The sequence below is a fragment of the Anser anser genome, assembly GCF_964211835.1.
Source record: "Anser anser genome assembly, chromosome: 28".
Taxonomy (NCBI): domain Eukaryota; kingdom Metazoa; phylum Chordata; class Aves; order Anseriformes; family Anatidae; genus Anser; species Anser anser.
The window spans coordinates 2,474,894-2,485,718 of NC_139749.1; the positions used below are offsets into that span (position 1 = coordinate 2,474,894).

The 10,825-nt window shown below is 64.5% G+C and overlaps 1 protein-coding gene across 1 annotated transcript; it reads left to right on the forward strand.

Annotated features, from left to right (window-relative positions):
• The first annotated feature begins 3,208 nt into the window (after nt 1-3,208).
• Nucleotides 3,209-3,889, forward strand: NHLH1 (nescient helix-loop-helix 1). Its single transcript, XM_083813848.1, has one exon. It carries the CDS (start codon nt 3,353-3,355, stop codon nt 3,749-3,751), a length of 399 nt encoding a protein of 132 aa, XP_083669974.1. The 5' UTR covers nt 3,209-3,352; the 3' UTR covers nt 3,752-3,889.
• Nucleotides 3,890-10,825: the final 6,936 nt, after the last annotated feature.

Below are 10,825 nucleotides of genomic sequence, written 5' to 3' on the forward strand. Positions count from 1 at the left end.
TGGGGAGGTGCGGGGTCAGCGGCGTCACGTGCTCCAGGTGCTCTCGGAAGGGGTGCCTGACCCGCTCACGCTTTGGGGCCACCTTTAGGGCACGAGCACGCACTCGTGTCCTTCACTTTGGGCTTGGCGGTGACCTGGGGGATTCTGTTCAGAAACAAGGGAAGGAGCCTCCGCTCAAATGGCCTGAAAGTGGGGTCCCAGGCACAGCCTGCGCCCTCTTTGCGTGGCCAGGGAGCCTTCAGAAATTGTTGCTCTGCTGGTCTGGAGTGCAAAGGAAAGGGCGAGGGGGAAGAGCAAGGGGCTGGGGAGCTTTGCTTCCCCTCGGGGCCATCCCTGGGGCTTTGCTGGAGGCAGGGCTGGGACAAGCAGGGGTTTACAGGAGGTTCTTGCAGCAGATGGCTTTAGGAAGGTGTCAGGTTATGGTTCATCCAAAGGAAAGAGCCCCTCAGAGCACGCGTTTCAGAGGAAAGCTTGTTGAGGCTGGACTAAGCCTGCAAAGTAGGAGCAGGGTAAGGAGTACTGGGGTCCAGTTCTGAAACTTGTCCTGCTGACATCCTCCTGCGACCAAGAGCAGAGAGAGGCCCCGGGCAGGACTCCTGCCTCCCGTTGCTCGATAACCCCTAAAATTCACTCGCGAGGATGTTGAGACGGTGACAGCACAACGCGTCCCACAGCCCTCTGCACCGGCACGCTGGTGCGCGGTGCTCGGGCTGGTCCCGAGCCTGCTCCCCATCCGTCTGCCCGAGGAGAGGAGTTTTTGCAGCCTGTCCTCCCCCAGGATGGCAGTGACGGTGTCACAGGAGGCCGGGGGGAGGCTGGGGCTGGAGGCTATCGTTCCTCTCCTCCCCTGCCCCGTGCCGATGGGGCCGGGGGGCAGCGCCGCGGCTTCTTGCCACGGGGCAGCCCCGGGCTGGATGCGGCAGCGCCTGAGTTTGCGGAGCGAGAGGAGAGCGGGCCCCTTGAATTCAGGGCAGCAGCGCTGGGATAACGGAGGCAGAAGAGGTCACGAGCGTGGCCCCGGGAGCAAGGGGGAGTGTTTAAAGAGGAGCCGCACACCTGAGCGCCACCCTGGGTGTCCGCACGCTGACTCCTCACCGCACCCCAGGTCCGGCACCGGGCACAGGGCTGCTGTGGCACGTGTCCGGCCCCAGAGCTGACGTCCCCCCTTCTCCCAGCCCCACTGCAGCCTCCCCGGAGCTCGGGCTCCCGGCTGGAGCCGCAGCAGCTGGGAGCGATGCTCCAGGGAACCATATAACGAGCAGGAATGGCGTGACCACGCAGGAACACGGCCGTGGTGACAAGGTGGCCAGGCAGAGCAGCGGCAGAAGGGATGCTCAGCTCGGGCACGGCTTGCTTGGAGCTGTTTGCACCCTGACACGCTGCTCCCAAGCAGCCGGCAGGGAGGGACAGAGCACGAGGAAGGAGGTCCTGGCTCTGCGGGAAGGGGACAAGAGAAACAAGGGGCTGGGGAAACGAAAGCAAGACGGGAACGGAGGAGGTTGAACGGGGTGCAGGAGGCACGGCCGTCGTACACAGCTACAGCAGCTGTGGCTGATGTGGGAACTTCAGGTGCACGCGTCTGTGTGGGTCCGGCTTCGCTGTCCGCAGGCAGAGCAAGTCAAACACGAAGCCAAAGTCGGGCTCGCCCTAAGGACAGCGTAGTTTATGTCATGCTGAAAGCCCTGAGGATATCTCCCGAGAGCCACCTTTCTATCAGCCCTTACTTAAAGCAGCTCCAGGCTAAGGGCTTCACGGGAATAACTTTTTGTTCAGGGTTTGGGTGCGTTACTTGTGCTGCCGCACTGTTCTGTGTTCCAGAAAAAAAAAAAAAAGAAAAAGAAAAAAAAGAGTCCATCTGTTTTTGGTTTTTTTAGTGAAATCTGAATATTCCAGTGCAAGGGTGAGTGTGTAGATGCCTGGCGGGGCAAATATATGAGCCTGGGTTTAAATTACTGTGAGTAAATGGATGTGGGATTCTCACAGAGGAGTTTTTGACTGGGACCACTCGCATGTATCTGCTGGGATGTGTGTGTGTAAGCACACAGGAACAGCCACGTATGTTAGTGTGGGGACAGGAGGACCGTGCAGTCCCTTCTGTGCATGCTTAGGGGGTTCCTTGCGCTTCCTGGGCAGCGTTTCTGTAAATGCACATCAAGGCTCTGTCCACCAGCCGCCTTTTAAAATGGGATGTGGGCTATTTCTCCCCAGTCATCGCCTGTCCATATTCGTTTAGGTTCCATTTCTCAGTCATATGGCTCATTACGAGCTTGTCAGGCCTGAGCGATGTAATATGTTGTACATCTCTGCCTGGCTGCCTTCCCAGCCCCGCTGCCATCTCTTCGCGCAGCAGCGTTTCTCCTTCTGAAGTTTGTTCCCTGGCCCCTGCTCCACCCCAGCACATTCCCCTGCCCGGGGACAACGTCCGTGCAGCAAGCCCTTATCTCTCCCCGTGCTGGGGCTCGGGGTCCCCAAGCATCAGCGCCGAGCAGCAGAGGCAGCAGGCAGGGGAGAGGAGCGAGGACAGGAGGCAGCCTCCCCGGCCGGCGGCACAGCATCCCGGAGGGAGCGGGCAGCCAGCTTCTATTTGGACACATCAAGCAAAGCAGCTGTGTTGGGTTCCATATGTCTGGGGTGCCAGGATCCATGACATACGGGCTCATTTAGTATACAATAAGCCCCCCTTCCCCTCGCCCCCGCAGTCTGTTTTTCCCCTTCACTCATCCACCACCTGTCATCCCTCCGGAGAGCCAGGAGAGGCGGCTTCCACCTTCTCCCAGCGCTGCTCCGCGGGCTCCTTCTCCGCCACCGGAGCCCCGTCCCAGCCCGACAGGGACAGGCTTTCCCCCGGCCACCGCCGCAGGGCAGCCGGAGCAAACCATCACGCCTCCAGCATCCCCTTTCCGTCCTGCCCAGCGGCTCTGAGAGCCCCTCTGCTTCTTTTTTTCCAGAGCGCGCCGGAGGAGCTCGGCTCTGACACCTGACGGCTCCAAACCTGGGTCCTGCCGCGGCTGCACGGGGGAGCCCCCGGTCTCTGTGCACCTGCACGGTGCCAGCACCGAGGATACTTATTTATTTTTTGTGTTTCTATGCATCCTGCCCTTTTATTTACACGGTTTATTGTTGAAGTCGTCGCCCACCCAGCGAGGAAAAGGGAAAAATTTTGAAATTCCCTTGCAGGGACGGTGTGTGATGAGGAGGAGGAGGAGGAGAATAAGCAGGGGTTCGCTGTGAGCCGGGGACCTCATTCAAGCCGAGCAGCTTTGCTTCGACGTGGTGCCCGCGTCAGTCTGTCCTGCAGTGCCTCCTGCCCGAAGCGTCCGTCCGTCTGCCTGCCCGCCCCTCCTCTGCGAAGATGATGCTCAACTCGGACCAGACGGAGATCGACCTGCCCCCGACGCACTCCGAGTCCGAGTCCGTCTTCAGCGACTGCGGCCGCGTGGGCAGCGTGGAGGACGCCGGCGGCGTCGGTCTGTGCGCCCCGTCCCGCATGGCCGAGCAGGGTGAGGCCGTGAAGAAAGACCTGCAGCACCTGAGCCGGGAGGAGCGCCGGCGCCGGCGGCGTGCCACGGCCAAATACCGGACAGCCCACGCCACGCGGGAGCGCATCCGCGTCGAGGCCTTCAACATGGCCTTCGCCGAGCTGCGGAAGCTGCTGCCCACCCTGCCGCCGGACAAGAAGCTCTCCAAGATTGAGATCCTCCGCCTGGCCATCTGCTACATCTCCTACCTGAACCACGTGCTGGACGTCTGAGCCGCCCAGCCTGCGTGCGTCCGTCCGTCCGTCTGTCTGTCTGCCACATCTCCTACCTGGGCGTGTGCTGGGCATCCGAGCCAAGAGCTCAAGTCCGTCTGTCCGTCTGCGACCTGCGCCACATGTTGGGCACCCGAAATGCTGTGCCTGCATCCACCCGTCTGTCCGAATGGACCGAGTCCCCGTCCGTCCGCTCTGCCCCCTCTCTGAACTACGGTCTGTATTCCCCTACCACCAAGCCCACGTCCGTCCGTCTGTCTGTCCTGAGCCAGGCTGGCCGTTCGGTCCTTCGGCCGTCCGTCTGTCCTGCTGGATCTGCTGCCTCAAGGCCGTGCTGGCCGTGTGTGCTCCCAGCTCCTGTCCGTCCTCCTGCTGCACGTCCCGCTGAGAGCGCTGATGGGATCCTGAGCCCGCATCCGTCCTTCTGTCCGCCACGTCCACTGCCTGACCCACAGCGGGAGCCTCCAAGCCCGAGTTTCTCTGCGTCACCCCTTTTATACCAGCCACAAACCAGCCCCGTGCAGCCCCAAGCAGCCCTGGGGGCTTGTCCATCTGTCCGTCCGCACCTTCGGCCACCGGGCACCCCACCAGCGCAGCCGCTCGGGGCGCTGGGGCTTTTGCTGCCGTTCTGCTCCTGGCGTTGTGCTGGGCACCTGATGGTCCACACGGGGACCTTCCTGCCACCCCAGCCTGCTCTGCCCAGCAGCATCCACGGGCACAAAGCAGCTCCTTGGGGTTTAGTCCTGGCTTGTCAGGAAGCACAGCGCATGCTGCTCCGTCACAAGGTGTCCCTGATCCCATCGCAGTGGAGCTGCCTCCACCCGGGGTCTGGCCAAGCCCCTCCATTGCACGTCTGCCCCAAAACCTCCTGCTTTGGGAGCATCAAACCCCAAACCCATGCATCTCCGGCTTCACCGCCCTGGACTCTAGTGCAAAATGAGCAAGGAGCCCCCCCGGCCCTTTACTCGCTCTCTTTGCACCAACATCCGTGACCACCCGGAGCAATCTTCATCCCCCCCCCCCCCCCCCCCAGCACTTCCTCTGCCTCCCCAGTTTTTGTGTTTTATTTTAAGAGTTAATTTTGCACTGGCAGCAGCAAGAGCACAAGCAGAGCCCTGCAGGGACCAGGACCGAGCCGAACCCCCCCAGCACACCAAAAGGCAGTGCTCTGCTGGCTGCAGGACAGGCAGGGGCCGGGCCCTTAGCGTGGGACCGGGGAGATGGAGTCGGGGGGCTGGAGGGGAAATGTTCTTGGCGAGGGTTGGTGCCAGGTCCTGCAAACACCAGGGGGGCGGCCAAGCGGGGGCTCCTCCTCCTCCCTCCTCACTGTCTGTCCCGCTGCCCGCTCCCCGCAGCCCCTGCCCTCCTGGGGTCCTGCACTCTGCTTTTTGCCCCCCTGAGATGGTCACAGCCACCCGAGCCCCAGCTCAGGAGCTCGCCAGCCTCCCAGCTCCATCCCTCTCCTGTCACCGCCGCCAGCTCCCACCATCACCTCGCTCCTGACCTCATCTCCCCGCTCCCCGCAGAGGCAGGGGACCCGCCGCTACCTCTGTGCCACCAGGTACCTCCATGCCACCGGGTACATCCGTGCCACCGGGTACCTCCGTGCCACCAGGACGTGCCAGGGGCTGTGGCATCCCCAAGGGCCGGAGCAGGGCCCCCATCACCACGGCGCTCAGCGGCCGAGCAAAGCAGAGCAGGGCAGCCCACCCTTCCCCTCCACTCGCAGACCACGTCCCTGTGCCACGAGGATATTTATTGAATTAATTTATTGATAAATGTTATTATTTATTTGCTGTGTTGTGCACTTTTTGGAAAGGAAACCTAGAAAGCAAGCAAGCAAACAAACAATGACCATGGCAGAAAACAAACCGACCCACCCTTGTACACGGTGTGCCCCAGCGTGTGTTTGTCTTGGCTGTTCAGACTGTGCAAGGATTTATTATTTATGAGTTCACGAGGAAGTCTGGGAGGGGGAAATGAATTAAACCAACAGCAAAAGAGAGATCTTGAACTTGGAGTGCCCGGCTTCCCTTTTTCTTTCTTTCTAACCTTGCTTTTGACCATCTCCTCCCGGCAGCTGTGGGATTCCCCACGCCTGTGGCCGGAGGCGGTGGCAGCAAGACCTCAGGACCGGGAAGCATCGTCCTGGCTGGGCTGGGGCTCGCGCCGAGTCCTGGGCTTTTCCCCAGCTCTGCAGGCAGCGAGCACACGGGTGCTTGCAGGGTGGGGTGTAGCAATGAATCCGGGCAGGGAACGGGCACCCCAGTGATGTTCCTCCTGGAGATGGGGAAGGAACAAAGCCACAGGGCTTATGCTGAACGTCCTCGTCTGGATCGCTGCTTCAGCCAGGCTGGAAAGCTTCCTTCTAGTCCTTAGAGTTACCCGAGCCCATCTTGGGCACCACAGCCACTGTTTTAGCCAGGACAAGCAGCCCGCGAGCGGTGCCGTCCCTCTGGTCACAGCAGAGGGCTGAGGACACCTGGTCCAGGCACCAGCGTCTCCGAACGCGCCCAATAAATCCTCCTTCACCCCCCTGGGAAATCAGCGCAGCCTCGGCTCCAAAGCCACCCGTCACTCGCCCGTGCCCCTCTGCCCAGCAGAGCCCCCTCGGTCCCCTTCCCAACATATCCCCACCCTGTCCCCGGTCCCCCTTGTCCCCGCGAGCCCCCGGTGCTCTCCCCGCTTCCTCGGCCCACCCCGCGCCGTGCGGGGAAGCAAGTTTGCGGCTCCTCTCCTTTGTCTGCGCCGATCCCGCGCATCCCTGGGGGCAGGTTGCAGCTGTTCACCGACTTGCTCCAAATTTCTTCATATAATCAATTGGCCTCGGCTGCAGCTCGGCTCAGCGGAGATGCGTCAAAGGGGAAATAATAAAGATGGGGAGGGAGCGGGGGAAGGACGCGGGGAGGCTGCAGAGCCCCCGCACCGGCAGCAGGAAAAGGTGGGGAGGTGCAGGAGCAGCTGATGGAGAACTGGAGCCCCCAGCTCTGCTCCCAGCACCTCCAGGTCTCACCGGGGACGTCTCCATTCCACCCCATCCAGCCCGGAGGTGGGAATCGGGTTAGGGAATCTCGAGCCCCACCTCGGCTCCCGAACCTCTGCTGTCCCCGGCTGCCAGCCCCGGCCCTGACATATGGTCCTCATTGTGCCTCACACAATGGCAACACTTCATGCTAATTCAGACGCTGGTCCTGGCCTCGCTGTCATCTCCAACAGATTGGGTCCCTCGCCTGCTCTTTGTGCTCGCAAGGTAACGGGCAGCTCTGCTTCCCCTCTGCCTCCCCGAGCACTTCCCTAGATGCTTCCCTGCTCCCGCAGCCATTCCCCCCTCTCCCCGTGCACATCTCCATCTCTCCATCCACGCCGGTGACGCTGGTCCCGGTGCACACGCGGGTGCGTGCCCGAGGGAGGCTTCACACAACATTTGGAAAAGAACCACGGAAAATTGTCACGAACGTGCCGATGAGCGGGCGTGCATGAAACTGCTCGGCTGCTTCTGCCCGGCATCGAGCACGAGGACGAGGAGGTTGCCTCCTTTCCTGCTGCTCTTCCTCCCCCCAAGAGGAGCAGGGGGCAGGACGGGCCACCCCGCTTCGGGAAGGGGGAAGGACCCCGCTTGTCTCAGCAGCAGCGGGGCCAGGCGTGCCCTGGAGCGGGTGGCCGGGAGGCTGCGTCCCCGGGGATGTCACCACGGGCAGCAGCTGTGTCCCCAGCTCGTCTGGATGAGGCGGCAGTGCCATCTGCTGGGTCCCCAGAACGGGGTCCCGTACACCGACGTCAGCTTCTGTCACCCCAGGCTGGGGACCCCAGGGCCCTGCAGCAGCCTTGTCCCCAGGCAGAGCGCCAGCCACCAGCGGGTGCGAGGGAAAACGGGAAGCAGCACCCGTGCGCTCAGGTGGGACCTTCCCAAAGCGCCCTCAGCGAGCCAGTGTTCAAAATGCTGCTGTCGATGCTTCTTTAGGCCACGGGGGTACCCCCAGCTGCTGGGAACGGTGAGCCCAGACCCTAAAGGGCCGATGCCCTAAGAGCCAGGGAGCAGATCCCCTGCTTCCAGACAAGGCAGCGGGCTGCCTCGCCGATCTCCCAGCAGAGATAAGCGGCAGCAAGGCAAGAGCCGGGCGGGAGGGCACACGGCCGGTGCTGTTTGGGACCTGCTGTCCCCCCCGGCAGGGTCACAGCACGTGGGGCAGGGGCAGGAGGGTGGCCGGGACTCTGCCGCCCCAGGGTTTGCAGACAAACATGTGCGGGGAGGGCGCAGACGCTGCTGATCCCGCCTGGGGCAGGGCCGCTGCTTTCTAGGACTCCTAATCTCCTGAGCTATCTGGCTGGAGCCTTCGCCCCGTCCCGGTGGTGGAGCAACAAACCCAGCCGTGCCGCCCGGGGAACGCCTCGGGGTCAGACCTGCCGGGGCTGGAAGGGGCAGCAAGGGTCCTTCGCAAGAGGATTTTGGGGTCAAGGCAACACGGAGCTGGTGCTGGGGAAGCTTTTGTCGCTGGGAGATGGGAGCACGGTGCCCAGCACCCCCGTGCTGCTGAGCCCCGGTGCCCCTCGCGGTGCTTTGCAGGTCGGGGCTTTTCGCCTGCTGCCCTGAGCAGGGTGCGGAGGGAGGGAGGGGACCGTCCCTGTAAATCACAAGGTGGAACAATGCGGCCCTTCCCAGATGGCGGGGAGGCTCCGGCAGCCCCAGCTGGCCAGGAATGAGCTCCCAGGGCCCATTAATCACTCCTGGAGCCGGAGCTGGAGCGAGAGGACAGCCCCGGGGCAGCTGGCTGCAGGGGGAAGGGGGGAGCAGAGGGGCCCCCACCCAGCAGCGATCCCCAAAGCCCCGCGGGGCCACGAGGGCCCGAACCCAGCCGGGGTTCCTGCACCCCCCAGGGCTGCACCTTGAGGCCAGCCTCAGAGGCTCGCGGGGCCTGTTTCACCGCGTGAAAACGGGGGGGCAGCGACCCCCCCAGCTCCGGGCCTGGAGCCAGGGGAGCAGCACGGGCTGGGATCTGCCTCCGGCACAGCATCGCCTCGCCATTTCGCGGGTGGAGGCCGAGAGCCACCCGCAGCAGCCCCAGGGGCCAAGGCTGAGGCTGAGGCTGAGCTCCTGCAGGATCCGGCCCAGCCGGCAGGCAGGAAAAGCTCAGGGGGGCCCCGCTCAGCCTCCACCAGAGCCAGAAAGGAGGAAAGGAGCCGTGCGGGCCCGGGGGGAGGTGGGGGGCCCCCAGCTCAACCCAACAGCCTCGGCTGCCTCCTTTGCCCCACGGCTGGGGAGGCGAGGCCTCGAGCCCCCGAGAGCAGCGGGGAGGCTGCCGCCGGCCTCCGCCTGCCCGCGCCTCTACTTGGGGAGGGACTTGGGGGGACCCTGGGGGGGTCGGGGAGAATCGTGGGGAGGATGCTGGGGGGGAACCCTGTGGGGCTGGGGGCAGATCCCGGGGTGCTACGGGGCACCGAGGCCGAATCGGGCGGAGGCTACGGAGCCTCCCCCGCCCGCAAACAAGCCATTTAAATCCCACCAATGGGGAGGCGGCGGGAGGGGAGCTCGGCACGCCATTGGTCAGCTCGGGGGGGGGCGGGGCCGGCCTTTTCCCAGCCCCGCTCATTGAGAGAAAAGCGCCCGGCGCTGTTCCGCGCACAGCGCCCCCCCCCGCCCCCCCCCCGGCACCCGCTATGGGGGTGCCCCCCCCCGGCCTGGGGACGTTGGGGGGGGCAGAGCCCGGCCACGGGACGGGGTGCGCAGGGGGCACCGCGTGGGTGTCCCCTGCTGACCGTGGGGAGGGGCTGCCCCCCTCCCCCCCCAGCACCCTGGGGTGCAAAGAGGCGGTGGGAGCACAGCCCTTGAGAATTTGGGGGGGGGGGGGGCTGCTCCTGAATGCTTGTCCCCAGTTGCCCCAGTGGGGACCCCCGCTCCTGGCATTGGGGCTCCTGTAGGGCTCGGCTCTGTCCCTGCTGTCCCCCCCCCCCCGCCCCCCAGCGCTGCAGGGGCTCCCACGGGGCCTGGCTCCATCCCTGTTGGTCCCCCCAGGTTCCCTCTCCCGAAACGTGCGGTCTGCGGGTGTGTGCCACCCTGCCCTACCCCTTCCTCTGTCCCCCTTCGTCCCTCTTGGTGTCCCCCCCCTGCATCCATCCGTGTGCACCCCTCATCCCTGGGGCTGCCGGGAACGGGGCTGGGGGGCTCCCAGGTGCTCCCCCCCAGCTTAGGGCTGCCCCCCCCCGACACCACGACCCGTGGCTGGGATGCCCCAGCTGCGACGGGCACGGCCAGACCCAGGCATCCCGGGGACCGTGCTGGAGGTGGGTGACAGACCCGGCTTTCACGGGGGGGGGACATGTTCAAGGACGGGGGGGAGACGTTTGTTCACACGCACGTCCTCACCCCAAAGCGCCCAGGCCTGGCACAAAGGGTGGGAGCAGGAGTGCGGCCCCGATGGGCCGGTGCCCTTGCAGGGTCACCTCTCCCTGGGGGAATCCTAAATTCATTAGGGTCGGAAAAGAGCTCCAAGCTCATCTGGTCCAGCCGTCCCCCTACCCACTAAATAACACCCCACTAAATAGTATCACACCCTAACCCACGTCCCCAAGCACCGCGTCCAACCTCTCCGTAACCCCCCCCAGGGACGGCAATGCCACCACCTCCCTGGGCAACCCGTCCCAATGCCTGACCCCCCCTTCCTGAGAAGCAATTTCCCCAAATTTCCAACCTGAACCTCCCCCGGGTTGGTCCCACCCTAAAAGGGGGGGACCCTTGGCGACACGCACACCCCCGGCACAAGCTCCTGGTGGGCTCCAGGGGCCCGATGGCGACCTGCACCCCAAAACCCCCAGCTGGGGGGGTGGGGGGGGCAGCACCAGGACCCCCCCCCGCCCTCCCCATCCCCGCAGCAAGCGATGCCGGGGAGGGGGGGGGACACAATGGGGCGGACAATGGGGTCCCCAAGCCCCGGAGGGGCGCCGGGAGCGCGGATGGGAGACAATGGGAGGGCGGGGGGGGGCCGGGAACAGCGGCCGGGGGGGGGCCCGGGGAGCGGCGGGGCCTTGGGGGCCGCTCCGCTGGGAGCCGGGGCTTCCTCCGCCTCCTCCTCCTCCTCC

What these genes read in the sequence shown, in the direction of transcription:
- NHLH1 (XM_083813848.1), top strand. Translation starts at nt 3,353, where the DNA reads ATGATGCTCAACTCGGACCAGACGGAGATCGACCTGCCCCCGACGCAC.